General features: G+C 35.8%; 2 protein-coding genes across 2 annotated transcripts; one reads left to right on the plus strand and one right to left on the minus strand.

Annotated features, from left to right (window-relative positions):
* The first annotated feature begins 5525 nt into the window (after nucleotides 1–5525).
* Nucleotides 5526–9993, plus strand: LOC143216789 (uncharacterized). Its single transcript, XM_076440187.1, has 4 exons — nucleotides 5526–6640; nucleotides 7014–7236; nucleotides 7301–7612; nucleotides 7695–9993. The coding sequence occupies exons 1-3, from the start codon at nucleotides 6533–6535 to the stop codon at nucleotides 7372–7374; spliced, it is 405 nt and encodes a 134-aa protein (XP_076296302.1). The 5' UTR covers nucleotides 5526–6532; the 3' UTR covers nucleotides 7375–7612; nucleotides 7695–9993.
* A 13629-nt stretch (nucleotides 9994–23622) lies between these two features.
* Pgap3 (Per1-like protein PGAP3) lies at nucleotides 23623–25713 on the minus strand. The gene is made up of 7 exons (XM_076440186.1): nucleotides 25327–25713; nucleotides 24974–25116; nucleotides 24739–24891; nucleotides 24545–24669; nucleotides 24294–24427; nucleotides 24008–24212; nucleotides 23623–23932 (listed from the first exon to the last, which is right to left on the minus strand). The coding sequence occupies exons 1-7, from the start codon at nucleotides 25466–25468 to the stop codon at nucleotides 23854–23856; spliced, it is 981 nt and encodes a 326-aa protein (XP_076296301.1). The 5' UTR covers nucleotides 25469–25713; the 3' UTR covers nucleotides 23623–23853.
* Nucleotides 25714–27495: the final 1782 nt, after the last annotated feature.

The raw sequence follows: 27495 nt of genomic DNA on the forward strand, positions 1-27495 counted from the left end.
CAAAAAATTAGTTAAAGTCATGATTGCAAAGTATAGAATAAAATATTAATGTATAACTTTATAGTATAGTTTATACTTATCTTTTCTTTGAAGTCATTCTTGAATCTGCTAATATTGATTTTACGTTATCGCGATTTTAAATGGTCCTCTGTCTTTCTACAACATAAAAAAAAACACATAGTTAAAGTTATAAGTACAAAGTACTTACAGAATGAAATATTAATGTAACGATACACTTCTCTTTTCTTTGAAGTCATTCTTGAATCTGCTAATATTGATTTTACGTTACCGCGATTTTAAACGGTCCTCTGTCTTTCTACAACATAAAAAAAACACATAGCTAAAGTTATAAGTACAAAGTACTTACAGAATGAAATATTAATGTAACGATACACTTCGCTTTTGTTTGAAGTCATTCTTGAATCTGCTATTTCATTACCGCTGATACCCACGCGTTGCTATGTTCAAGGAAAAAGTAGACATAATTAAAATCGTAATTCTAATTGCAATCTTGTAGGACTCAATATAAATAGTAACGTATACTTATCTTTTTTTATCGATGAATATGGTCACTCACTAAAATAAATTCCTAATAAGATAAAAAAATGTTAAAAACCCATTAAAAAGTATTAAAAACGCGACAAAGAAACTGGAGGCTGTTTACTATAATAATAATAATAATAATAATAATAGTATTTTATTTCCCATTTCGGGGTACAAACGCGGACCTCCGCTCCGCTTAGAAACTTCACCTTCCTTATCTCTTCATTCTTGTAGAATGTAGACATCTGTAACCAAACAGACCCGAATCATGTTCTTCGTTTCCCCCTTTTAACTTCTCTAATAAACACGGTCAGATGTCTTCCGCACTCGAATGCCGAGGCCGAGCGAATTTTCTCTTTGCTTCCCGACATAAAATCTCGAAAAAGGAATAAAATAGGCGCTGGCCTATTAAATTCCATGTGTGTGGTGCGCACATCCTTGAAAGCTAGACAGGAGTCTAGTCGCACCATGTCTGTCGATGACAGACATTTATCCCTTATGTCGAGAAAGCATTTATATGAAAATTCATCGCCCTCGCAAAGTTATAAACAATTAACTTTGCACTCGTTTACGAACTAGTGAGGTCGTGTTTTCTTCGTTAATCGTTCGATAGTTTAGTTCATATAGTAAACAGCCTCCAGTATGGATGAAGAGAGTGGAAGAGATGAGAGAAAGGATGAGCAGCGGAACCGGGGGTCCAGAGTATGTGAATGAGTGAAGAAGAATGTGTGAAGAATGAGTGAACGGTGGGCTCTCTCTCTATCGCGTTTAAGTGTAAATTTAAGTTAAGAATGAAGAGATAAGCAAGGTGAAGTTTGTAAGCGGAGCGGAGGTCCGCGTTTGTACCCCGAAATGGGAAATTAAAATCTATTATTATTATTATTATTATTATTATAGTAAACAGCCTCCAGTTTCTTTGTCGCGTTTTTAATACTTTTTAATGGGTTTTTAACATTTTTTTATCTTATTAGGAATTTATTTTAGTGAGTGACCATATTCATCGATAAAAAAAGATAAGTATACGTTACTATTTATATTGAGTCCTACAAGATTGCAATTAGAATTACGATTTTAATTATGTCTACTTTTTCCTTGAATATAGCAACACGTGGGTATCAGCGGTAATGAAATAGCAGATTCAAGAATGACTTCAAACAAAAGCGAAGTGTACCGTTACATTAATATTTCATTCTGTAAGTACTTTGTGATTATAACTTTAACTATGTGTTTCTTTTTATGTTGTAGAAAGGCAGAGGACCATTTAAAATCGCGATAACGTAAAATCAATATTAGCAGATTCAAGAATGACTTGAAAGAAAAAAGATAAGTATAAACCATACTATAAAGTTATACATTAATATTTTATTCTATACTTTACAATCATGACTTTAACTAATTTTTTGTTATGTTACAGAAAGGCAGGGACCATTTAAAATCGATTTTCGTACCCGGAGATGTATGAAACTTGACAAATGTGTTTGAAATTTGTGTTTTATTTGTCTAGTTTCATACTTAACGACCTGATATATGTAAAATGTCGTTACAATAATTATGTGATTACCAAAATTGTTAGGAGTGATGCACATATGTATATTGAAATATAACGTAAATAAAATATTTTATATTGCATTATCAAGTCTGTACATTATTTTTCTGATTATAAAAATATTCAGTATTACATAATACATCAACAAAGAAGTATCGAAAAAATTGATTTTGATTTTTTAACGATACAATTTATAAAAAATTCTGAGAAAAATTAAGGACAATTGTTTCAATAATATCGGACTAATGAATTTTTATAAAACTGGTATCTCGAAAAGTTCAATACGAAATATGCATTTTCTTCGAATGTTTCGAGATTTTCAATTTTTTTAAACATGTCTGCATAATCTGAAAAATCTGAAAAAAATCTCAATCATGTGTGCTATTAAGTGGAATATTTATAAATTTTTTCGTAATTGTTTATTGAGCATGGTTCGACTAAAAATCAATTTGTGTTGGGGGCCCTCTGGACTACCTTAACTTTAAAAATCAACGAGAAAAATTTTTTAAGAAATACAAAACATATTTTAGGATGAACCATTAAACCCGGTTTTTAAAAAAAAAATTTAGTCCAAATTTCGCTTTGATATCTTTTTTAGATCAAAAGTTATAGCAAAATGTGCACCGCGCCGCGCCGCGCCGTCCCGGGATTCAAATGCGCGCCGTCTCCAGATCCCGACTTTCCGACTCGTGCTTCCGAAACTTCGGCAACATGAAAATTGGTGAAAATCGAAGGAACGCGTCGCCGACGCGTTCGGTCGAGCAGGTAGTCACACGGACATGGTAGAGGTACGCTTGGTGTGTAGCGCGCGTGCAATCGAGCATGCACTCACACGGGCAGAGTAGAAGTACGTTCGTGTGTAGCGCGTGCGCAGCAGAAGCTACGGCGAGGACGGTCCGTCAGAGAGGGGGAACCTGTGCTGGAGGGGAAGCGTCCTCGCGTCCCCGATTCTGGCATCACTGCCTTGTAGTGGTGGCAGGGACTGAAACGGTTCTGGAAATAACAGTTTCAAACTGTTATATATCGGTTCTGATCGAAACAGTTATGAAGAACCGAAATGATGTTATAACTGTTACGAGAATATTGGTTCTGGCTTATATCGGTTACGGTTACGGTTCTGAAGAACCGATATTATTTCGGTTCTGTAACTGTTATTTTTCGGTTCTGGATTTCGAATCTGGATTTCAGTTCCGCATTTCGGTTCTATCATTCTGTATTCTGTATTCTGTATTGTGTTCGGTCAGTTCGGTCTTATATATTTATTAGGTAAGTAGATATTTTTCGTTATTTACAATTTAAACAATCTTTAAATAAACATAATTTTTATAATTTATTCCTATATTCGTTATTTAAATTGTTATTTCAATAATTTATTGTTAAAATGATTGTTTAAACAAATTTTTGTATAATTTGTTTCCATATTCGTTATTTGAATTGTTATTTCAATAATTTATTGTTAAAATAATTGTTTACAAATTTTTATAATTTGTTTCTATATTCGTTACTTAAATTGTTATTCAATAATTTATTGTTAAAATAATTGTTTAAACAAATTTTTATATAATTTGTACAAATTTTTATAATTTGTTTCTATATTCGTTATCTGAATCTGAATTGTTATTTCAATAATTTATTGTTAAAATAATTGTTTAAACAAATTTTTATAATTTGTACAAATTTTTATAATTTGTTTCTACATTCGTTATTTGAATTGTAATTTCAATAATTTATTGTTAAAATAATAGTTTAAACAAATTGTTATAATTTGTACAAATTTTTATAATTTGTTTCTATATTCGTTACTTAAATTGTTATTTCAATAGATTATTGAAATTCAATAAATTATTGAAAATACAAATTATAAAAATTTGTTTAAACAATTATTTTAACAATAAATTATTGAAATAACAATTCAAATAACGAATATTGTTGCTGACTGTTCACAAATTTTATTTGGACAACCCTCAAGTACAATTATACTTATTCTAACGCTCCGCACGGTCAACTTACAATATTTATACTCCGCCCCACTCTTCCTCTCTTAGAAGTGGGGCAATTTTCGGCTGAGCCCCCTCTCTCCGGCCTCGCCTGGCTAACGGCCCCGGTTCGATCCTTACGATCTTACCGTGCTCGTGGACCTGGTTTCGGAGGGGGTGATCACAACCCCCTCACGGTCTACCGGGCCTAGGCTGTTGTCAATAACAACCTTACCCGTGGCACTTTCAGGGGTTTCCGACCATGTGGCGGTCCCCATACAATACGCGATGCCGGCGAGAGTGTTTTTATAACGTTTTGATTCGACACTATCAAGCGTACCTCCCTTTCTACACACTTTCACACATAACAACACTCTATACATTTACAGATTTATCATTATACCATTCCATATTTGAACGCAATTTACAATACCTCCGCATCGTACCATCGCTACTACAATCTTAACTTTATGCACGCTATTAGTTTATTTCGATATTTGTTCGACATACACATACGTAGTTCGCTTCTTACATTTTACACAGATATTTTGCACGAAGAGAGGACATTTTAACCGTAACCAAATTAATCTATTGATTCGCAACACACACACACACAACTTAAACCGAATTATACAATGAACATACAATGGATCCGTAACATCCTCCCCCTCGTACAAATTCAGGGATTTTGTACTTCATCTATACTTAGTAACTTAATAAGTTTATGCGTCGGCCGCGTAAAAATTCCCCATGGAGTATGTACTTTTACGACTCGTACTCCACCATCCGACCCAGGAAACACATCAGTAATAGTTCCCTTTTTCCACTCGTTGCGTGGTGCTAGCATATCGATTATTAATACAAGGTCTCCTTGTTTCAGCGGGTCCCTTTTTTCGGTCCATTTTGGTCGATTTATTATACACGGTAAATATTCGCGCAACCATCGTTTCCAAAATGCGTCCGCGAAATGTTGCGCTGTTCGTCATTGCTTTCTCAAACATGTATCGTGAGCTTCGTATCGACCCAACCTCAAGTTTCCTGACGAGGTGCCAATTAAAAAATGGTTTGGCGTGAGCGCCTCCTTATCCCTCGGATCTACGGAAACGTGCGTTAACGGTCGCGAGTTCACGGTATGTTCTATCTCAGTTAACAGTGTGTGTAAAGTTTCTTCCGTTGGCGCCTGTTCGTGTAAAATTACGTGCAACGCAGTTTTTACCGATCTAATTAAACGTTCCCATACTCCTCCCATGTGAGGGGCATCCGGGGGATTGAAGACCCATTTAATTTTCTTTGCTAACGCATATTCTTGTTGTTTTTCTTTGTCAATTTTGGCGATCGCTTCTTTGATTTCTCTACTCGCGCCCTTAAAATTGGTCCCATTATCACTGTAAATGGTAGCGGGGGTACCTCTACGGGCAGCTAGGCGCTGTAAGGCCATTATTGCAGAGCTTGCATTTAGGCTGCAGGCCAGTTCTATGTGTATGGCTCTCGTAGTTAGACATGTAAAGAGGACTCCCCAACGATTTTCTCTACGTCGACCAATTTTAACGAACATAGGACCGAAATAATTGATTCCACACTGACTGAAAGCACCGACGAGATACTATTAAAGACTGCCAGCCCCTGTGTTATTCCGCGGGACCGGTAAGTGGGCGCGAGTGGGCGCGGGGATAACGGGAAAGTTACAGTGATCTGATATACCACAGCGGTAAAAGTTCCACAATCGACGAGATATTCGTCAAGTTGAAGAAGAATGATATAGTAGAATGCTGACATTACCTACCCAACCAGCACACATCGTCTCATAGATGTCTGTTTCATGTCGTCGTCCCGTCTGAACGTCTATGTCCCAAAGATACGTCTTTTAGTCGCCAAAAAGATATCTTTATGGAGACGTTGTTTTCACAGCAGAGGGTGAACGTCTTTCAGCTGTCTCATTTCAGTCGTAAATGCAACGTCTCCATAAAGGATATCTTTTTGGCGACTGAGAGACATTTTCCGGAGACGTTGTTTTTCCTACGCCGCCGGTAAAGAGTGGGGTGGAGTAGGGGGATACAGCTTCTAAGGAAGAACTTTTTTCTGTGCACTTTTTCGAAAAAAGAGCTCTGCATGCTAATCCGCAATAATACAGAGAGTATTTCAACGCAAAGAGCATTTGGAAAAAGTGTACAGAAAAAAAGTTCTTCCATAAAAATGTACACTTTTGTTGTTTACAAAGTTCCAAGAGCCAAATCCAAAAAAGGGCTCTGTACGGGACCCCGCAATAATGCAGAGAATATTTCAACACAAAGAGCATAAAAAAATATTGCTTCTTCACGAAATGCGGCTTACCCGCGTGATCGAAAAAATCAAGCTGTTTCATATATTCTCTGTCAGTGTCTTTCCTGCGAGAAACATATCTGCTTCTCTGTCTTCGTAGTTCACCCCGAGTGGCGCTGTTGAAGTTACTATTTTTGGTCCGGCGCACATGGTCGACACCAGTCGACACCGGTCGACACCAGGTTTAGAGAAGTGTCTAATTGTATTAGTGTATTGTAATAGTGATAATTTATCCGACGAGTGTATATTTACAAAAGTAAGTACTTCCATTGCTGTTATTTGTTACCGTTAGTGTTTTTTGCTGATGCCCTTCCGCTATATTCGAAGTTTACTATGGGGTTGGCAAGAAAGTCAAAGAAAGTACTTTCGGTATTGTAAGGGGGTAGACTGCTTTTTCTAGGATTGCAAGGGTGCGGGATTGCAATTGATTGCAATCCTGGAAACGAGTCTACCGCCCTAATGTGTAAATAAGTGTGAAGTCAAAAAATGAACAAAAATTGGTCATATTTCCATTCCTTCATTCTATTTGCTATTTTTCTAAATATATTCTTTAATTAAATATATTTACGTCGTAATTACATATATGTTTAAATTAGTCTCTAAATTTTACCATACTTTTCAATTCTTAGAATATATACACACAAATGGAGACGCCTACAAATACATGGACCGTTGTCCAATTTTTGGCGGACGGAACGGTAGAAGCGGTGCCAAATAGTTGGCTGGAAGACGACAAATGTTATTGGCCACCGGTACACAAATCAAAATTGAGCAACGCAATCCAACAATGTGAACTGCCTCAACCTTCGTGGGAGCACTTCTCTGTAAAGATCTTCAAAAACAGTACCTTTGGTAAGTTAAAGTAGTTACACACCATACATGTATAATTAAAATAATAATTATATAATGCTTCTAGACGGCTACACGAAGGCTAGAAGAAAAGCAAAGGAGGCCGAAGAGACCAATGACTTGTTTAATAAATACACTTAAAATAGCTGACGTTTATCTTTCATTTTCATTAAATTAACAGAATGTGATATGCTACATAACAATTTTTTATTTTAGGCAGCAGAAGTGCACAATACGGGGGGCACAACAGCTACAACTTTGCCAGGAAAGTCTAGGTATCATTATGACTGACGTGCTGGCATGGCGGTCTGCTATAGCTGATTGGGCCGGAAGGGCAAAAAACCGTTTGCAAATTATCGAACGGCCAGCCTTGTTATATGTAATTATCACCCTTATTTTAATATTATTATTATAATGATTATTCATGTGCAAATTAATAAACAAAGATATTCTTATTCAAGGTGCAGCGGAGAAAGCCAAAGTGGACGGCAGCCGGAAGAAACATGAACAAAGCGAGTGTGACCAAGTGATTTTAATTTCAATATATCTGTGGTTATCAGGAAGAACGCCGCATGTCACATATACTTTCACTTTCGATCGCTAATACTTTGACATAGGAGGTTGGTTAAATTGCATTGTTGTCTGAGCCTTCCAAACGTGTTTCCATGACTTTTTTTCTGGTAAATATGTACAGTAGCGGACAAAAGTGTAAGACCGCTCTAAAGAAGACGATAACTTTTTTAATATTTTACTATACGATTTGAACTTTTTTGGGAAACTAGAGCAATTAGTTTACTAAAGGACGCGAAAAGAAATTTTTTCAAAAATTGCAATTGATCGGAATTGTTGAAAAAATACTAAAAGTTGATTGTTTATTTAAACATATCCTGAAAATTTCGTCAAAATCGGTCGACGTTGCAATGAGCTACAAACGTTTAAAGATGGTAAAAATTGCAGATTTTCGGCAATAAATCGTGAAAATCTGCAATTTCTACCATCTTTAAACGTTTGTAGCTCATTGCAACGTCGACCGATTTTTACGAAATTTTCAGGATATGTTTGATTGACACAGATCTACACAAAACGTGTTTTTTAAATTTTCAATATAGGCCCACATAAAATAATTAAAAAATCAACTTTTAGTATTTTTTCAACAATTCCGATCAATTGCAATTTTTGAAAAAATTTCTTTTCACATCCTTTAGTAAACTAATTGCTCTAGCTTCCCAAAAAAGTTCAAATCGTATAGTACAATATTAAAAAAGTTATCGTCTTCTTTAGAGCGGTCTTAAACGTTTGTCCGCTACTGTAAATCCTATACTCTAAAGTCTAAAGCTCAATGAATGCATAAACTCGAATTTTTGAAAGTGTGACATGCGGCGTTTTTCCTTACAACCACAGACATTATCAGTAATATTTTATTTTCACTTTTATATTTTATTTTAATTTTTATATTTTTTAATTTTAGTATACAGGGTGAGGCGCCAGAAACAGGCCCCCTGAATAAGCATTAATCAGATGTTAGTAGCTTTTTTGTAGATGGACGCGTAAAGGACATGTGAAGGTCAACTTAATTTTTTTAAATGGAATGAGGTATTTTTTAATACATCAATTATGCAGCTGGACATTCATTATAAAAAAGTACTAACCTATGTATGTCGAAAAATTAGTAGTTCAGGGGATATTTCAATTTAAATAACTCTAAAATACCATTACTGTCGTACTAAGACGTTAATGTTTACTTACTTATGTAACGTCTTAGTACGACAGTAATGGTATTTTAGAGTTATTTAAATTGAAATATCTCCTGAACTATTAACTTTTCGACATACATAGGTCCAGCTGCATCATTGATGTATTAAAAAATACCTCATTCCATTTAAAAAAATTAAGTTGACCTTCACATGTCCTTTACGCGTCCACCTGTAAAAAAATAATACACTACATAATGTACCCCTTCAGACCATGCAACTTCTGTATACAAAACTTTTTCGTGCAACGCATACTTTGGAAGTTATTATAGGTGTGCAAGTTGCGTGGACCACCCTGTATACTGATTCTGATGTTTCAACTGTATATTTTATTCAATTTTTATATTTTAATTTAAGTGTATTAATTTTAATGTTTTAAGTGCGTGATATTGTATTTTAATTTTAATACTTTATTTCTAATATATTAATTCTAATGTTTTAAGTGCGTGATATTTTATTCTGAATGTAGTATTTTATTTTACGCATACTTTGGAAGTTATTTATTGGTGTGCAAGTTGCGTGGACCACCCTGTATACTGATTCTGATGTTTCAACTGTATATTTTATTTCAATTTTTATATTTTAATTTAAGTGTATTAATTTTAATGTTTTAAGTGCGTGATATTGTATTTTAATTTTAATACTTTATTTCTAATATATTAATTCTAATGTTTTAAGTGCGTGATATTTTATTCTGAATGTAGTATTTTATTTTACGCATACTTTGGAAGTTATTTATTGGTGTGCAAGTTGCGTGGACCACCCTGTATACTGATTCTGATGTTTCAACTGTATATTTCATTTCAATTTTTATATTTTAATTTAAGTATATTAATTTTAATGTTTTAAGTGCGTGATATTGTATTTTAATTTTAATACTTTATTTCTAATATATATTAGAATTTAATATATTAATTTTAATGTTTTATATATATTATTTTATATATATTTTTATTTTATAAATAGTACATATATTATTATAATAAACTATTTGTTCGTTTACTTTAAACTATTATCGTAAATTGATTTTTCCCTCCCACTCCCTTTTCGCATAAATACGTCTCTCTAACAAGCTCAAGAGACTTCTGAAAGTCGCCTAAAAGATGCCCGACAGAGTCGTGGAACATGTCTCTACAATGCCTGAAACACGACTAACAGTCATTCTCAAGACCACTTTAAGACAGGCAACTTTGTAACAAACGACCTTCCGGAGCCCTTGTAGAGACTTTCCGGAGACATTCGCAGACATCTTTCAGACATTTGAATGTCTAGCGGCAGACATCTTTCTGCTATCTTTGAGCTGTATCTGTGCTGGTTGGGTATTCTGTAATTGCCTTATAATACTAATATACAATGTTATTTAGAGGCAGTATTTCGTACGAAGATATCTAAAAAAATAATTCTATTTGACTCTATACGAATATTTCTTGCACCATATATGACGCTATTTAAAAAGTGCGTGTAACATTATTTTATTTCATTCTGAACTGAACCACTTCCTGAAACATGATTCATTTATGAGTACATTGTGCGACGAGACTATAAGAGCTAGCAGACGAAGTCGAAGTCGAAATCTTAAAAGAATAAGGACTCTCCGCGTCTCTTTTTTTCCCGACGCTGTCCTTCTTTGTGTCCGAAACTTGCGTCGCTCATTGCATAAGCAAATATCATCGGAATTATATAATTTTGGTATCATTTTCATAAAAAGAAACAAAATTCACCAAATATGTTAAGGAAAATCCTATAAAAAAATAATGATAAATAATTAAGCTTTGTTGTTTGATTAGTAGTCTCACACCGATATACCCGACCCGACCCGTATCATGTTACAATGTTTCACTCCACTCCACGGCGACCGAAGCCCCCGAGCTTCACTTCCCTTTTCTCCGTTCGTCATCATAGAATAGTGTTTCCTGAAAATTGAATGTCTCTGGCCAGACTCGAGTTTTCGACATTTATAGCAAGCTTGCTATAATCTTATCTTATATGCCAAAATTTAGTTTTCTATTTAAAATATTTTGTTGTTAAAACTCATTAATAGTTTTAAATAGTACTTGAATATATTTAAAATGATATTGGAATATTGGAATATTACAATTTGGAATGAAGGGCCTAGCCGGACGAGATAGTCCTTCGAATTATTTAAACAGCCGTTGTGCCATTCAATTTTTGGTCCATTTTCCCCATTTACTTGCATTAATTTAATCATATAATTGCATTTAATTGAAATTGATATTTGAGATTTTTTCCCGATTTTTTGGTTCAAAATGTTAATTACACAAAGTGAAAAACACGCAAAAATTCGACAAATGCAGGTTTTTTAGAGAAATTGAAAAATAGCATTGATCATATTTTTAGACTATCAACATATGTACCAGAACTTTTTTTACGACAGCTCGTAAACGACAAAGAGGGACTGAGGTACGAGGCAGCCGACACAGTTCAAAAGGCTGCACATAGGAAAGTTTTTTATTTTTCAATCTTTTTTACGGAATTACCAATGTATTTGTGAGATCCTTCTAATTAAAATGAGCCTAAATACGGCATAATTTGAGCCATATTTACTTATTTAAAGTGTGATAATAATTACCTAATATAGGTTATTATAATATAGGTCATTTAATATAATATATTTATAATTATAAATAATTTAGGGATGTGCGGGCCGCTCGATGTTCGGGTTCGAGTCGGGTCGGGTCGCAGAAAGTCCGGCGGCGGCCCTTCGATTCGACTTCGAATTCGTCGGGCGGGTACGAAAAGAATCGAACAAGTTCGGGCGGACGAGTTATTGCGTTATCCGAGATTCAAATACTCTGCGTTCTTATGACATAGATAATGGTAATAATGGTTTTCTTTCTTTACTTATAACGTGATTTTTAATATACTTGGTTTTTTTATAACTACATTAGGTATATTCGCCAAACGCGTGCCTGCTCTTTATTTGTATTAAAGCTTGAATAATGCACGTTTCATGTGAAAAACTTAAAAGACAATATTTCTAGCTTTTTAACGAATTTTCTCCGAATGAACTTAGATATGTATTGATAATATCATTAAAATGTCTTTACGGAAGTTATACAATACACCTAGAAGATTACAATATGGTAAAGTATGGCAATAACACTGTCCAACAAATTTCAACTTTTTAAAAGTAATTCGATTCCCACTATGCGATTCTTGTAGAGTTTTCCGCGCTGATTCCGAATCTGGTTTTAATTTTTTTCCTATACGTCCAGTTTTTGAGAAAATGGAGTTTAAAAAAAAGACATTTTTCAACTTTAAACAAATATTGCGATGTTATTATAAAAGATATTGAATTGTTCTTTACAGCAAACGATTCTGTAGATTTTCCCGAATACAGTGATATCCAATATTAATACATTATGATTGTTTAAACATGTTTAAACAATGATTAAAGACGGAGATGCACCACTTTTGCACCAATTTTTGCGAATATTTTCGAATTTATCTCAAAAAATAAGTGTCCAGCGAAAAATTGAACTATACCACGCGAAAGAGCAGACTTTTATCTTGAGAAACCCCCCTGTGAAGTTTGCATGGTCGACGTTTTCTTCGAACCAGAAAGCAAAATATCTTCGCCCGACATGAGTTGTCACCAGTGGCGCTCACCACCAGAACGGTCGTTCGCCGCGCCGTATCCCGTCGCTGCGCCGTATCCCGTCCCGAGCGCCACTGGCGGAAACTCGTGTCGCGCGAAGATATTTTGCTGTCTGGTTCGAAAAAAACGTCGACCATGCAAACTTCACAGGGGGGTTTCTCAAGATAAAAGTCTGCTCTTTCGCGTGGTATTGTTCAATTTTTCGCTGGACCCTTATTTTTTTAGATAAATTCGAAAATATCCGCAAAAATTGGTGCAAAAGTGGTGCATCTCCGTCTTTAATCATTGTTTAAACATGTTTAAACAATCATAATGTATTAATATTGGATATCACTGTATTCGGGAAAGTCTACAGAATCGTTTGCTGTAAAGAACAATTCAATATCTTTTATAATAACATCGCAATATTTGTTTAAAGTTGAAAAATGTCTTTTTTTTAAACTCCATTTTCTCAAAAACTGGACGTATAGGAAAAAAATTAAAACCAGATTCGGAATCAGCGCGGAAAACTCTACAAGAATCGCATAGTGGGAATCGAAATACTTTTTGGCTGTTGGACAGTGTAATTAAAAACGAAATATAAATATAAACATTATACGTATTATATTTCGTGTTTATATTTTATTCTGTATTATCTATAGGCTCTATATAATTAACTTCCCGATTTTATAGGGAAGTTATTGTAATGACCCCGAAAATCGAAAATCGATTTTTTAGCAGATCTTCACGTTTCATGGTCATTGCAGTCATTTTAGACTATTTTCAGCAAAATGTTCGCGCGCGTGTGTGTGTGTGTGTGTGTGTGTGTGTGTGTGTGTGTGTGTGCGCGCGCGCGCGCGTATGGCCGTTTCTATGTAATCAAATTTTTCGTTAACGTTTTTAGAAAAAGTAACAACGCGATCAGGATGATGAATGATGCAATCGATATGCCCCGCTGTAACGTAGAGCTGATTTTGGTCTATTTTGGTCAAGTAGTTTTTTAGTTTTTTTAGTTTTTTCGAAAGAAGTTCATTCAACAATGCAATTTATACGAGAGAACGGAAAGTTTCCACCAAAGAAACAAACGTAATTACACAAAAAAATTTTTTTCGCTTTCTTTAAAATTTAAAAAAAAAAAATTTTTTTAAATTTTTTTTGTACCTTACGATGATGTTTCCGCTTACAATAATCGAAAATTATCCCAATGCAAGAGTGAGTTAATCATCTCTACTCGCGAGAATACATTTTCAAAGAATATCGATGAAAGTACAAAAAAAAATTTATATTACAATCTTTAAAAAAACAATCAGTTCAAAACGAATTATTAACTGAGATTAAATTGAAAATTAATATAAACTATATGATAATTATTAATAACATTGATGTTGAAAACGGATTGATTAATGGAGCACACATGCGGAATATTAAAATTTATTACTTTTCAAGAAAATACTAAAATTCCGTCTATATTGTGGTTAGATTTTCAATTGGCCAGAGTAGGAGTGAAAGTAAGAACTCGTTATCGTGATTATATGAAAAATACACAAATATTGATCAAAATTTTACACCAATAATAAGAATATCGAATCAAGTAAATATGTAGAGTGAGGAAAAATATCACATCACACGTAGTCAATTTCCAGTGGTTCCTGCTGAAGCGATTACGATTCATAAAAGTCAGGGACAAACATACGAGAAAGTATGTTTGGATTTTAAAAAATCAGAAAGGCGAACTTTACAAATATTGTATGTAGCACTGAGCAGAGTTTCAAAATTGAGCGCAGTTTATATATTTTGGGACAATTTAAATTAACAGTATCGAAGAAAACCAAGATCACTACTGCAAACCCGGATAATGAGGAGTTGTATCGTTTACGAAAAACTAATTAAGACAATTTATTTTGCAACATTAGTATGCTATAACAAGGAACCAAGCGAGCAACGAGCATACGATGTTGGTTTAATGTGACGCCATATAGCAAACATTTTGATAAGTAGAAAACTATTGAATTTCCCTGAAAACGTATAATCTTCTTAAAACGTACACTTAATAATGGTAATAATATACTGCAACTAACGAATCGGGAAGTTCTTTGTGTGGCTCGTGGAGAGTCACACACCAAATAAAAAAAAAACATTAATAGCTATAGGTACTACTAGCCATGCGTACCACTAACCCTTTCGCAAGAGCAGTCCTATCCGCGAGCTCGCAAAGCGAGCGAGCAAAAACAACCCTACTCGCGAGCGAGCGAAGCGAGCGAGCAACAATAACCCTCTAGTTTTTTATTTTATATGATTTTATTTTAAGTTAATTTCTATTTTATTTTATATTGTATACTATATATTATCTTTTAAGAATTTGTGTAAGATTAATGATAGTTAAGTAGGTTACTTAACAGTTAATAAAAACATCACCCACTGAAAAGTTATCATAACTTATTACATACCACGTTGTAAATATTTTCTTATAATTTTTTCACGTGAAACGTGCATTATTTCAAATTTTAATACAAATAACGATCATGCACATGTCTGCCGAATATACCTAATGTACTTATATAAAAATCACATTATGTACAAGTTATGAAAGAAATACGTACCATTATTATTATTATCTATTTCATAAGAACGCACAGTTGATTCTCGGGTATCGCGATAACTCGTTCGCGCGATCTTGTTCTATTGTTTTAGAAGCCGCCCGACAAAGGTGAGTCATGAGTACACTGCGGATCTTTATGCAAAATAAAAAATGTTTGCATTGATTGCACGGCACATGAGCCAAATATAAATTGTATTCTTCTTTTAATTATCCTATTAAGCTGAAACTAATACGTTGATGTCCTTAAATATTTTTAACATGTCCACTGCTTTAAATTGAACGTGTACATTTTTGTCATACATGCATAAAATCCGCAGTCTAGTCATAAGCTTCCCGATGTGTCTGATGTATCGCGTACCCGACTCGAGCCCGATAGGCGAAAAACCAAAACAAGGTAATAAAAGTAGTGGTTTTTTCCCCCTCCCCAAGTTAGCACAGGGTCCTCGAGGTCGAAAACTGAGATTCGACACCCCAGAGTACCCCTAAATGACGTGTCAAAATTTCATTAAGTTCGGAATACTTTCCAGGTAGACGCCTTTTTTCGACCTGCCGACTGGACTATATGAAAAAACTTGACGACACTGAGGAAAATGAAAAATTGAATAACTCCAAGAAAAATGGAAAACTTAATGACTCCGAGAAAAATAAAGAACTTACTGACTCTGAGGAAAATGAAAACTTTAATAACTCTCAGTTAATAAGCTGTCTTCAATGCCTCTTAAAAATGCAATTAATCGCATGTAGGGATTGATCAGGTGTTTCTCTCTCTATATTAAAAAATATTTAAAAATCCTTTGACAAATCTGTTTTGTGGCGTCAGGATACTGCTGTCGATATTCCATCACAGTTTGTATAGTATATATTATTTCTCCACTTTGTTTCTATATAAAATTTTAATATGATCCTCCATTAGTTTAACGCCCCGTTCAGCGGTATCATTGACCACCTTCAGTCTATGTTTCAGTCAGTCTACTTATTATTCATAATAACTTCTTTTTCCGATATTTTAACTGTTTTTCTTTTGTAGATTGGAGCGTATTAATGAATTTAGTTCAGGTAGTAGAGAGACTTCCAGGATTGCAAGATATTCATTTACTCATTTCTCGATAATACAAACACGGGGTTTTTCACTAGTCAAAAACGCTAGATAAAACATCGATCTAGGGCGCTATCTGCCTCAAAAGTCCTATTTTTTCGATTACGAGGCGTAATTTTCATTATTCGGCAGCATGTAGCTATGAAAATAGCTATACATATGCGCAGTTGTATGCTTCCGAATAATGCAAATTACGCCCCTTAATATCTCTGTCAGTTATGTATGTATGAAAAATCTCTTCAAACAAAAGTTGTAGTATATAAGGAGGTGGATATAGTATCTGAGAAAAAAAAATTTTTCAAAGTCATTATTTCAAGTTTTCAAGGTCACGGATGTTTTTCTATCAACAACTGTTTATGCTATATATGGATTCTTAAAGAGAAAAAAGACAAATTCAACGATATATCATAACGTCTATTTATGTAAAGATTTAAAAAATTCAAAATTTTCAAATTTGCTGCGCCTCATTTTCGCATGATCCAATCGGCCCCAAAATTTTTCCAGATCATTTTCTCAACATTTGTTACAATTCTGGTTTACGGGACAAAAAAATTTCATGGTCGAAAAATAAGGTCCACCCTAATGTCCATATACGTAAATTACGAGAAGCAGTAAAGGGTGCTTAACGTCGAAGAAGAAAATCCTGGTAATTAAAACTTAATATGTACTACATTCTACGTTATTAGAATAATTGTAGTTTAATTATGATACATTTTATATCAACATTTTTTATTTACACTTAGAAACGCACTGTCTCGGAAGGAAATGGACATTCGAGAGAAGCAATAAAATTAGAGCATCATCGCGAAAAAAGATGAGTTTGCAATAACCTCAATATTTTATGAAATTCTATTATAATTATAGTTATGACTGTGTTTTTTTATTATAGGAAGACAGAAGATCAAATAAACTTGTGTATGCTAGTATAAAATCAATTTATATATATTATACAATTTATTTTATTATTTGTTTGACAACTAATAAATCTACAAATTGTTTCATAAACTAAAAAATACTTCCTGCATTTTCGTATTCTCCAATCAGTCCAAATAAATACCATCAACCTATTCTCGATCATATACCAATTTTTATTAATGCAATTATGACAGTAACAAAACGTTTCTATTTAAAATGAATACATATTTTGAACATAGTTTTAACATTTTTAATTTTTTGGAAGGTTAAAAAATGTAATTAAAAAAGTAATGAAAAATAAAAATAAAAAAAAAATCCTCGCTGCACGGGGACCCGAAGGCTAGCTCCAGATTGCGATTCATACGCTCGACGGCTCGACAGTCGAATTTCAGTTTCGTTTCCGTAAGCCGTAAAGCATGGCAACATGGCAAGTTCTAAAAATAGATTGTGGCTCGCACAAGCAGCGCACACGGATATAGTAAAGGTACGCTGGTGAGTGTAGCGCGCGGGCGCGTTGCTAACACGATACCAATACAGTGTCTTCTGCACCGACGAAATTCCGTCGTTGGCCTCCTGTTTCTCACTCCAGTCAGAATATATCCTAGAGGGCGTAAGAGAACACCGAAAAATTCGAGTCCCGCCAACTCCCGTAAGGCTGGCAGTCTTTAACAGTATCTCGTCGGTGCTGAAAGGTCTTTGTCTGTACGCCAACCGCCCCGTGGGTAAAGTAGACATGACCGGAGGTTGAGGTCTAGCACGATGTAAACGGCATGTTACACATCTATGCGCGACCGAACGCAAGATCTTCCTCAATCCGATTATATAAAAGATTTGACGAAGCTCATTAACAACTGTGTTATTGCTTGCGTGATAATAACGTCTATGATACTCTTTTACTAACATTTTAGTCGCGGTGTGCTTACCATCGAGTATAATCGGGTAATTATTAAATTCAACTTCGTGTATATTGACAGCCCGACCGCTTGCTCTTAGAATTCTGTCCTCATCTAAATACGGTTTTAAACTTGCTAATTTACTAGCTTTAGGAACGCCTTTACCTTTTTCAATAGCAGCTATTTCTTTTCCAAAATGCTCGGCCTGTATTACGCGAAACCAATACCGTTCTGCATTCGCGATATTGTCTACGGTCATCCCTGTTCGAGATTTTCCTCTCCACCGGTCCACTGCCGCTTGCACACGTCTAGCTATCACTAACAAACCTTGCCACCCCAAAATTCTTATTAACAACGGAAATTCGAACGATGGTTGTAAATCTACTGTATATACAAAGGTTTTACGTAACTCCATTTCATCTATTGTTTTCTTACTCACTTCATTGAGCGGTTTTTCTATTGGCCATTGAGTCTCCGGCTTTTGTAAATATTCGGGACCAACGTGCCAACGCGTAATTGCGCTAGGCGTGTTACTAGACCATCGCGTCGCGTGGTCTGCCGGGTTTTGACCCGACGGGACCCATCGCCATTCTGAACCTTCTGTTATTTCATCAATCTCTCCCAGTCTCTGCGCCACGAAGACTTGCCGAGTTCGCGGTTCCCCTTTTATCCACCTAATGACGGTGATTGAATCTGACCATAAATAACGTTGTTGAAACTTAATATCTAGTTCTTCGGTAATCGTTTTGGCTAATCTCGAACCGAGTAAAGCCGCCTGTAACTCTAAGCGGGGAACGGAAAGCGGTTTCAAAGGGGCAACTCTCGATTTCGCCATGATCAATCTTACGTTTGCCGGGCCATTTTCTATTTCTAATCTTATGTACGCCGCCGCGGCATACGCCTCTAAGCTCGCGTCACAAAAAACATGCAACTGAGCTTTGGAATGCACGTAGGAGGTTGGAATAAGGCAACGCGGAATACGGCTTTCGCATATATCATTTAACGTCTGTAGCCATGTCCGCCAATTCTCATTCTCTTCATCGCGCAACGGGTTATCCCATCCTATTCCATTACGCCAGACTTTTTGCATTAGTAGTTTCGATTTAGTAGTAAATGGAATTAGAAGGCCGAGGGGGTCAAAAATCGACATAATAATGCGCAAATATTCTCGTTTCGTCGGTTTTCTGAGTCCGCGAGTTACTTCTGTGGGAATTTTTTCCATGTCTACTTTAAAACATAGTTCATCTGTTTTCGTATCCCAATAGAGTCCTAGTACCTTTTCTCCCCCTCGTTCGCAGAGTCGCGTTTCTTCCCTATTACCGGATGACTCTACCCCAGATAAGGTCCGTGCTACGGTGTTATCATTACTCGTCCAGCCGTACATTTCAAAGTTCGCGCGAGCGTTAATTTTTATGACGTCTCGAGCGAGATTTATTGTCTCTTGCGTTGATTTTCTACTGATCAGGTAGTCGTCCATGTAACTATTTTTTATTATGCTTTTTGTCGCGTCGGGTTTCGAATAGCTATACTCTTCGGCATTACGATTTTTAATATACATCGCACTACTGGGCGATGATTTCGCCCCGAAAATCAAAGACGTCATCGCGTATACCTCGGGCTCTTTTGTACGATCGCTACCGCGCCATAAGAATCGTTGCGCGTCGCGGTCTTCTTTTCTAATTTTTACCCGTAAAAACATATCTTTGATATCCGCTTTGCACGCAACTGCGTATTGACAAAAACGTAATAACACGCCAGGTAATGGCTGCAATAAATCTGGGCTTGTTTCGAGTTGATCGTTTAGACAATAACCCGCGGTTTTAGTCTAAAAGTATTTGTGGTTGTACTTTTTCGTACGCTTCTAGATTAATATGTTCTGTCTCGCTGACTAGCTTCACGAGACAGTCTGGGAGAGATTGATGAGGAAGATTCAAATTCTGCACAGTTAACGCGTGATTGATATCATAGGAATCGAACGCTCCTTGCACAGTGACATTGATTTTTTCGCTACTCGATACCACTAATTCGCGATCGTTCACCCCTTTTAGCGCGAGATTTATTTTTGGTCCTTTCCCGCCTATTGACCGCGTCAATTTTTTATCGATTAATGTAATCGTCGAGCCCTCATCTAATAACGCGTACGTATCCCTCTTACTTGTCGGTCCAGAGACACGCACAGGTAATATTTTTAGGAATGTGCCTGTTGGTACATGTCAACTTTTCTCCGCGTTGACGGTTGTCGTCGCAGCGACTCCTACCTCCTCTGACGACCTCATCGTAGACCTTGTGGCTCTTTCTTCTAACCCTTCTGCCCGCGTTCCTGAGCTTCTTATATGCAGGAGTCTATGATGACGCGCACGGCAGATAGAACATCCTGCTCGTTTACAATCATTTCGCAAGTGACCGCGCCCCAGGCAATTAATACATAATCGCAATTTTCTTACTAATCGCCAACGAAGGTTTACCGGCTCCCGGAGGAATCGCGTGCAAGCAACAGATATATGGTTAAATCGTTGACAAAACGCGCAACTGTTCGAATCCCTATTCGTTCCCCTCTCTGCCGTGTTTTTGCGTACTTCGCTCGCGACCGCGTAAACCGTTCCCGACTTCGTACATCGCGATTTTCTTGTTGAAGTTCTAAGAGTCGACTCTGTATTTGCACTGGACGGCGCAAGATCAAGAATACCAACCGATGCTGCTAATTCAGCCTCTTTATAAATGAAATCGGTGATCTTCTCTAAAACCGTTTTTTCTGGGGGTGCTGTTGCTGCGTATCTATTGAACGCATACGTTAAGGCTGGTGGAAGTTTGCTCACGACGCTCTTTATTAGTTCGAAACTATGCAAGTGACCTATGGCTTCCAATGATTTGAAAGCCGCAACAGCACCCTTTAACTTAATAGCAAATTGCGTTAAGTTCATTTTTCCGGCGTCTAGGTAAGGTAGGTTTTTTATTTCCTTCGAGATTTTCTCAGCAACGACATTCTTGTTCCCGTATAGAAGGTCTAGAGTTTGCATAATCTCTATTGCCCCGCCATTTGTCGCGAGTAAACCACTTACGGCTTCACGCGCGTCGCCCTTCAATGCGTTGAACAATCGCGCAATATTTTCGCGTTCGCTAAAGTTTCCGAGTTGAGTCGTTAGTTCGTATGCTCCTTTAAAGTGGAGCCACTCTATCGGATCGCCAGAAAAGACCGGTAACGATTTCGCCGTAGTTAATCGATTAACGAAATGGGGGTTTCCTCCCCCCATTGAGGATTCTCTTACGGTCTGCAATGTTCTTTCAATGGCTTCCGATAAACGCGTCGCCGTATCTGTCGCGGCTTGTGTATTCGAAAAATCGGTTGATCTCACCAATCGTGGAGTGCTGTGATGATACGTGTGGATTCGTTGACTCTCGTTGTCCTCGACGTCTGCTGGTTCCACGGCGGCTCCTGGGGATGCTCCTCTTGTCCTCAGACTCGTTGACTCTGCATCCCTTTCGACTCCTTGCCGGTGTTGACGGCGTACCATCGATATCCCACTCGGTCCTGGCTCCGGGCTCTCTGGGTCCTGAGGCGAAGTCCTTGGATGGGATGATTCAGCAACTGTTATCTTTGTTTTACGTCCTCTCCTAACTGGTGGTTGAGACTCGTCCGTCTCCGCTGGACATCTCTTTCTCTTTTGAGGCATCTCCAATCAATGAAATGAGAAATCTTGTATCGTATGATTACCCGAAATGAGTCCCGGGTTTCGGCACCAATTTGTTGCTGACTGTTCACAAATTTTATTTGGACAACCCTCAAGTACAATTATACTTATTCTAACGCTCCGCACGGTCAACTTACAATATTTATACTCCGCCCCACTCTTCCTCTCTTAGAAGTGGGGCAATTTTCGGCTGAGCCCCCTCTCTCCGGCCTCGCCTGGCTAACGGCCCCGGTTCGATCCTTACGATCTTACCGTGCTCGTGGACCTGGTTTCGGAGGGGGTGATCACAACCCCCTCCCGGTCTACCGGGCCTAGGCTGTTGTCAATAACAACCTTACCCGTGGCACTTTCAGGGGTTTCCGACCATGTGGCGGTCCCCATACAATACGCGATGCCGGCGAGAGTGTTTTTATAACGTTTTGATTCGACACTATCAAGCGTACCTCCCTTTCTACACACTTTCACACATAACAACACTCTATACATTTACAGATTTATCATTATACCATTCCATATTTGAACGCAATTTACAATACCTCCGCATCGTACCATCGCTACTACAATCTTAACTTTATGCACGCTATTAGTTTATTTCAATATTTGTTCGACATACACATACGTAGTTCGCTTCTTACATTTTACACAGATATATTGCACGAAGAGAGGACATTTTAACCGTAACCAAATTAATCTATTGATTCGCAACACACACACACAACTTAAACCGAATTATACAATGAACATACAATGGATCCGTAACAAATATAGAAACAAATTATAAAAATTTGTACAAATTATACAAATTTATTTAAACAATTATTTTAACAATAAATTATTGAAATAACAATTCAAATAACGAATATAGAAACAAATTATAAAAATTTGTTTAAACAATTATTTTAACAATAAATTATTGAAATAACAATTCAAATAACGAATATAGAAACAAATTATAAAAATTTGTTTAAACAATTATTTTAACAATAAATTATTGAAATAACAATTTAAGTAACGAATATAGAAACAAATTATAAAAATTTGTTTAAACAATTATTTTAACAATAAATTATTGAAATAACAATTCAAATAACGAATATAGTTCAAATTATAAAAATTTGTTTAAACAATTATTTTAACAATAAATTATTGAAATAACAATTTAAGTAACGAATATAGAAACAAATTATAAAAATTTGTTTAGACAATTATTTTAACAATAAATTATTGAAATAACAATTCAAATAACGAATATAGTTCAAATTATAAAAATTTGTTTAGATTATAAAAATTTGTTTAAACAATTATTTTATCAATAAATGATTGAAATAACGAATATGGAAATAAATTATAAAAATTTATTTATTTAAAGATTGTTTAAATTATAAATAACGAAAAATATGTACTTACATAATAAATATATAAGACCGAACTGACGGAACACAACACAGAATACAGAATGATAGAACCGAAATCCGGAACCGAAATCCAGAATCAAAAAATAACAGTTACAGAACCGAAATAATATCGATTCTTCAGAACCGTAACCGTAACCGATATAAGCCAGAACCGATATTCTCGTAACAGTTATAACATCATTTCGGTTCTTCATAACTGTTTCGAGAACCGGAACCGATATCATAACAGTTTTCAGTCCCTGAGTGGTGGGGAACTATCGAGGTACTAACGATAGTTATCGATAGTTCTCACAATCGAGGTACTAATCGATAATTCTCACTATCGAGGTACTACTCGATAGTTCTCACTATCGAGGTACTAATCGATAGTTCTCACTATCGAAGTACTAATCGATAGTTCTCACAATCGAGGTACTATCAACGCACTATCGATGGTTATCAAATTTAATTTAATTAATTAATCAATTAGTTAATCAATTAGCGGATAAGAGAAAGACGGATTATTTCTTCGCGATCAGGATAAAAACATTTTCCAATATCTTTCACATAAAATACTCCTTACAAATGATCAGACTTTTATTCATTTCAATAATTTGTATTGTTAAATTTCTCTCGGAATGTGTATGTACACGTTTTAATTTACTATATGAACACTGCTACTAACTTATCGTATATGATGGTCAACGTCTAACGTCAATTTACTGTAGTACGTTCTCAGGTGAGAACAATCGGCAATCATAAATCTGAAAATTTCCGTTTATTAACGAAAATAACTAGTCTGAAAACCGTGTTAAACTTTCAGACCGTATAAGCCATACCTGTATAATAAAATGGTGAGAGGAGCTGTACTAGCGTGCCACAAAGAGTGAGCATCAAACACCCAAAAAATCGGTGGAAAATCCGCCACTTCTAGCACAGTTACCAGAACAGTCAATATATTAAACCAGCCTATCAAATGAACGTACGGCAACTTTTTACGGTTCCAACACCACCAGATCATCGTTAAAATAAATGTTAAGATACCTGGAAATTTTTCAAAGTACATATCGATTCAATGTCCAATTTAGTACGGTTCAAAAATAAAAATTAATAAAGTAAAATCACCTATGACGACGTTGAACTTCATATTGTAATCGTAATTAATATCTCCAGACCACAAATGCGACAAATGAGTGTACAAAGCACTGAGATATCCACATGTGATTACCGCGAACATTTTATTATTCTTGTACGTTACTCTGAAATCGAAATAGGCTGCTAAATGTTTGCTAATTATTAGCCGGCAGATCTTCTAAACCAACAGATTGTCTAAAATCTTCTAATGATTTTATAAATGCATAAAATCTTAAAATTACCTTAGCAACATGCAATACCATAACGTAAGAACCATAACGAATGCGCTGGAGTAGTCCATCACTTCTGTGAATGGTGTGTCCCTCGCGTGGAACACGAACGACCAGAACCAACCGTGGATGCACACCTGAATTTAAACATTTAATATGTAATCTCGTAAACTCGTAAATAAGAATGTAACAGACGTATCTCTTACCACGCTGAAATAAGTCCAGATGTAAAACATAGGATCGCTGGCTCTGGCTTTTCTCTTAAATTTCCAGTACATGCTAACGTGACCGTGTAAATTCAATATAGAAAAGACAACAGATGCTGGCTCCTGGCATCCAAGGAAACGGATAAAAGGCCACTGGAATAAAAAGAAGAAATTACACACACGAAACAAGAGAAACATATTTTTAGGATTTCATTCATTGGATACGGATATATACTTTCCCGTGGAACTGAGGAACTTTCAAACCGTGCGAGGTAAAATAACGAACCGTCTCCCAAGTACAACCGTACCTGCAATCCTCCTCGCAGGTCCAGAGCAACGATCTTAAAACTAGAGAGGGCTGTACTTTGAAATCGTTGTCTGTAAAACATTAATGTGAATGAGAACATGGTCGAAATAAATCGTGAAAGTGTTCGAAATCGTTGTCTGTGAAACCATGGTCGAAATAAATCGTGAAAGTGTTCGAAATCGTTGTCTGTGAAACCATGGTCGAAGTAAATCGTGGAAGAATGTATAACCAACGAAAATTAATGTAAAACGTTAATGTAATGTGTTAAAGAGAATGCGTACCGGCTTTACAATTATTGTCACGGCAGTTTGAGAGACATAAGCTGTAAAATTGAGACCTGTCTCCTGTCGAACCAATTACAGTTGTAATAAAATACGATTGTAATACTAGATTGAAAATCCATTTCAATTTTGTTTTCGACATGCCGAGCACTGCTGTCTACAGAAATATGTACTTTCAATTCAATTAGTTGCAGTGCGTCCAACGAAAATTCTAATCCTATTGATTCTAATCTGCAGCGCCATATTAAAAATATTTCCTATCTTTTTAAAAGTATCGTTCATTATCGAAAAAGGAGGCAAAATAACATCCTATTGGTTATGTTATTTTGGATATAATACAATCAAATACAATCACGGACCTAAGGGGGTAGTATACCCTCGATTTGTAACTAGAAAATACCTAGAATCTTACTAGAAAAATGGCTCGAAACATGGGTTTGCTGGTTTTCAGTTAGTGTCCTTATTTGAGCAAATTTTGGGCTGGGTGAGGGCTCATTCGAAAGAGGAAGGTTCACCGCAGGGGGCTCTGGTCATGAGGTTAACGAGAATATGTTTATATCTAATAATATTAGTGTCCAAAGTAGAGTAAAAATCTAGGAAAAAAAGCAGCAGATTTCAATCAATTTCAATGCATTTTTCTGTCTCCAAAAGACTTTTTGACCCATTTTTCTAGTAAGATTCTAGTTGTTTGCTAGATATTTGCTATTTACTAGAATCTTACTAGAAAAATGGGTCGAAACATGGATCTGCGCCCAGACGTTGATTGACCCTATTAGAACAAATTGTGGGCTGTGTGAGGGCTCATTCAGGCTGCCTTCAATTTGCCTTCGGCTATTGCCCTCCGCTATTAGACGGCAAAAATAGCTACTAATACGCGCGGAGAATACCAGCCAGAAATCTAGAATTTGGTTATCAGGGTACTGAGCGTAACCCTGGGGGGGTGTCCCACTGATCAGGTATATTCTCTATGCAGTTGCAGTGTATGCGCAGAGAGTATATGAGAGTGCTCACGCCCGGGTTTTGGCCGTGCCCATATAGTGCTGCCCCCTACTCTAGTACTTAGCCTGGATCAGCTCCTACATCATCTTTAGCATGGACAAGATCCTACATCATCTTTAGCATGGACAAGATCCTACATCATCTTTAGCATGGACAAGATCCTACATCATCTTTAGCATGGACAAGATCCTACATCATCTTTAGCCTGGATCAGATCCTACATCATCTTTAGCCTAGAACAGATCCTACATCATCTTTAGCCTGGATCAGATCCTACATCATCTTTAGACTGGATCAGATCGTACATCATCATTGGCCAGGATTAGGACATACAGTTTATATTGTTTTATATCAAATATGTAACTAATATACAAATCTCTAATAATATAAATTATATTCATAGAAGTATTTTAATTTTTCCCGAGCCTTTGTTGCAAACTCTAGTTTTAAAAAATAGAAAAGCCGGAAGATTTCGAAGAAACACAGATTTTATATCGATGTTTAAAAGCCACCATCTTGGAAATTAATTTAATGATGAAATACTTACTGTCATCAATATTGTCTCCAATTTTTTTCATATTTTTAGGCACAGTTATTATTAATTAAACCAAATTGAAAACCAATTCTTTCTACGAAAATTTAGAAGAATAACTTTAGGGTTACCCTGAAATTTTCAGAATATGTTTAATTGACACAAATCTATAAAACGTATTTTTTAAATTTTAATTATACAGGGTGATTCACGCAATTGTTACAAGTCATAACTCCGTTATTATTGCATTTACAAAAAAATGCCAAAGGAGAAAGATAAATGGTTCGAAGAGAACTACATCTGTAGGTCTTTAAATTTTTTTAGATGCAGCAGTGCATGTGCAATTAACAATTGCATCATTTCTTTAAATAGGAATGCATATTGTTTTTTACACAGATCGATTCTTCTGTTCATTCTACGTAAAAAATGATTAGGGTACACATGGCAAAAAATTATTAGATATCGAGATATTTTCAAAAAATGTCTTTATTGAAGAAGATGCTCAAACGCTTCTCCATTACATTCTAAACATTTCTTATAACGTATTTTTATTGTTTGCATAACTGCGTTTAAATTATCTGCAGTTATTGCTGAACATTCCACTATGATTCTTTCTCTCAGATTCTCTACAGAATCTA

This window comes from Lasioglossum baleicum, chromosome 16, assembly GCF_051020765.1.
Source record: "Lasioglossum baleicum chromosome 16, iyLasBale1, whole genome shotgun sequence".
Classification (NCBI taxonomy): Eukaryota; Metazoa; Arthropoda; class Insecta; order Hymenoptera; family Halictidae; genus Lasioglossum; species Lasioglossum baleicum.

What these genes read in the sequence shown, in the direction of transcription:
- LOC143216789 (XM_076440187.1), top strand. Translation starts at nt 6,533, where the DNA reads ATGGTCGACACCAGTCGACACCGGTCGACACCAGGTTTAGAGAAGTGT. An exon ending in ACGAGTGTATATTTACAAAA is followed by an intron (nt 6,641 to 7,013) that starts GTAAGTACTTCC and finishes TTCAATTCTTAG; the next exon opens with AATATATACACACAAATGGA. An exon ending in CTTCAAAAACAGTACCTTTG is followed by an intron (nt 7,237 to 7,300) that starts GTAAGTTAAAGT and finishes TAATGCTTCTAG; the next exon opens with ACGGCTACACGAAGGCTAGA.
- Pgap3 (XM_076440186.1), bottom strand. Translation starts at nt 25,468, where the DNA reads ATGTCGAAAACAAAATTGAAATGGATTTTCAATCTAGTATTACAATCG. An exon ending in TGACAATAATTGTAAAGCCG is followed by an intron (nt 25,117 to 25,326) that starts GTACGCATTCTC and finishes AATGTTTTACAG; the next exon opens with ACAACGATTTCAAAGTACAG. An exon ending in TCTGGACTTATTTCAGCGTG is followed by an intron (nt 24,670 to 24,738) that starts GTAAGAGATACG and finishes GTTTAAATTCAG; the next exon opens with GTGTGCATCCACGGTTGGTT.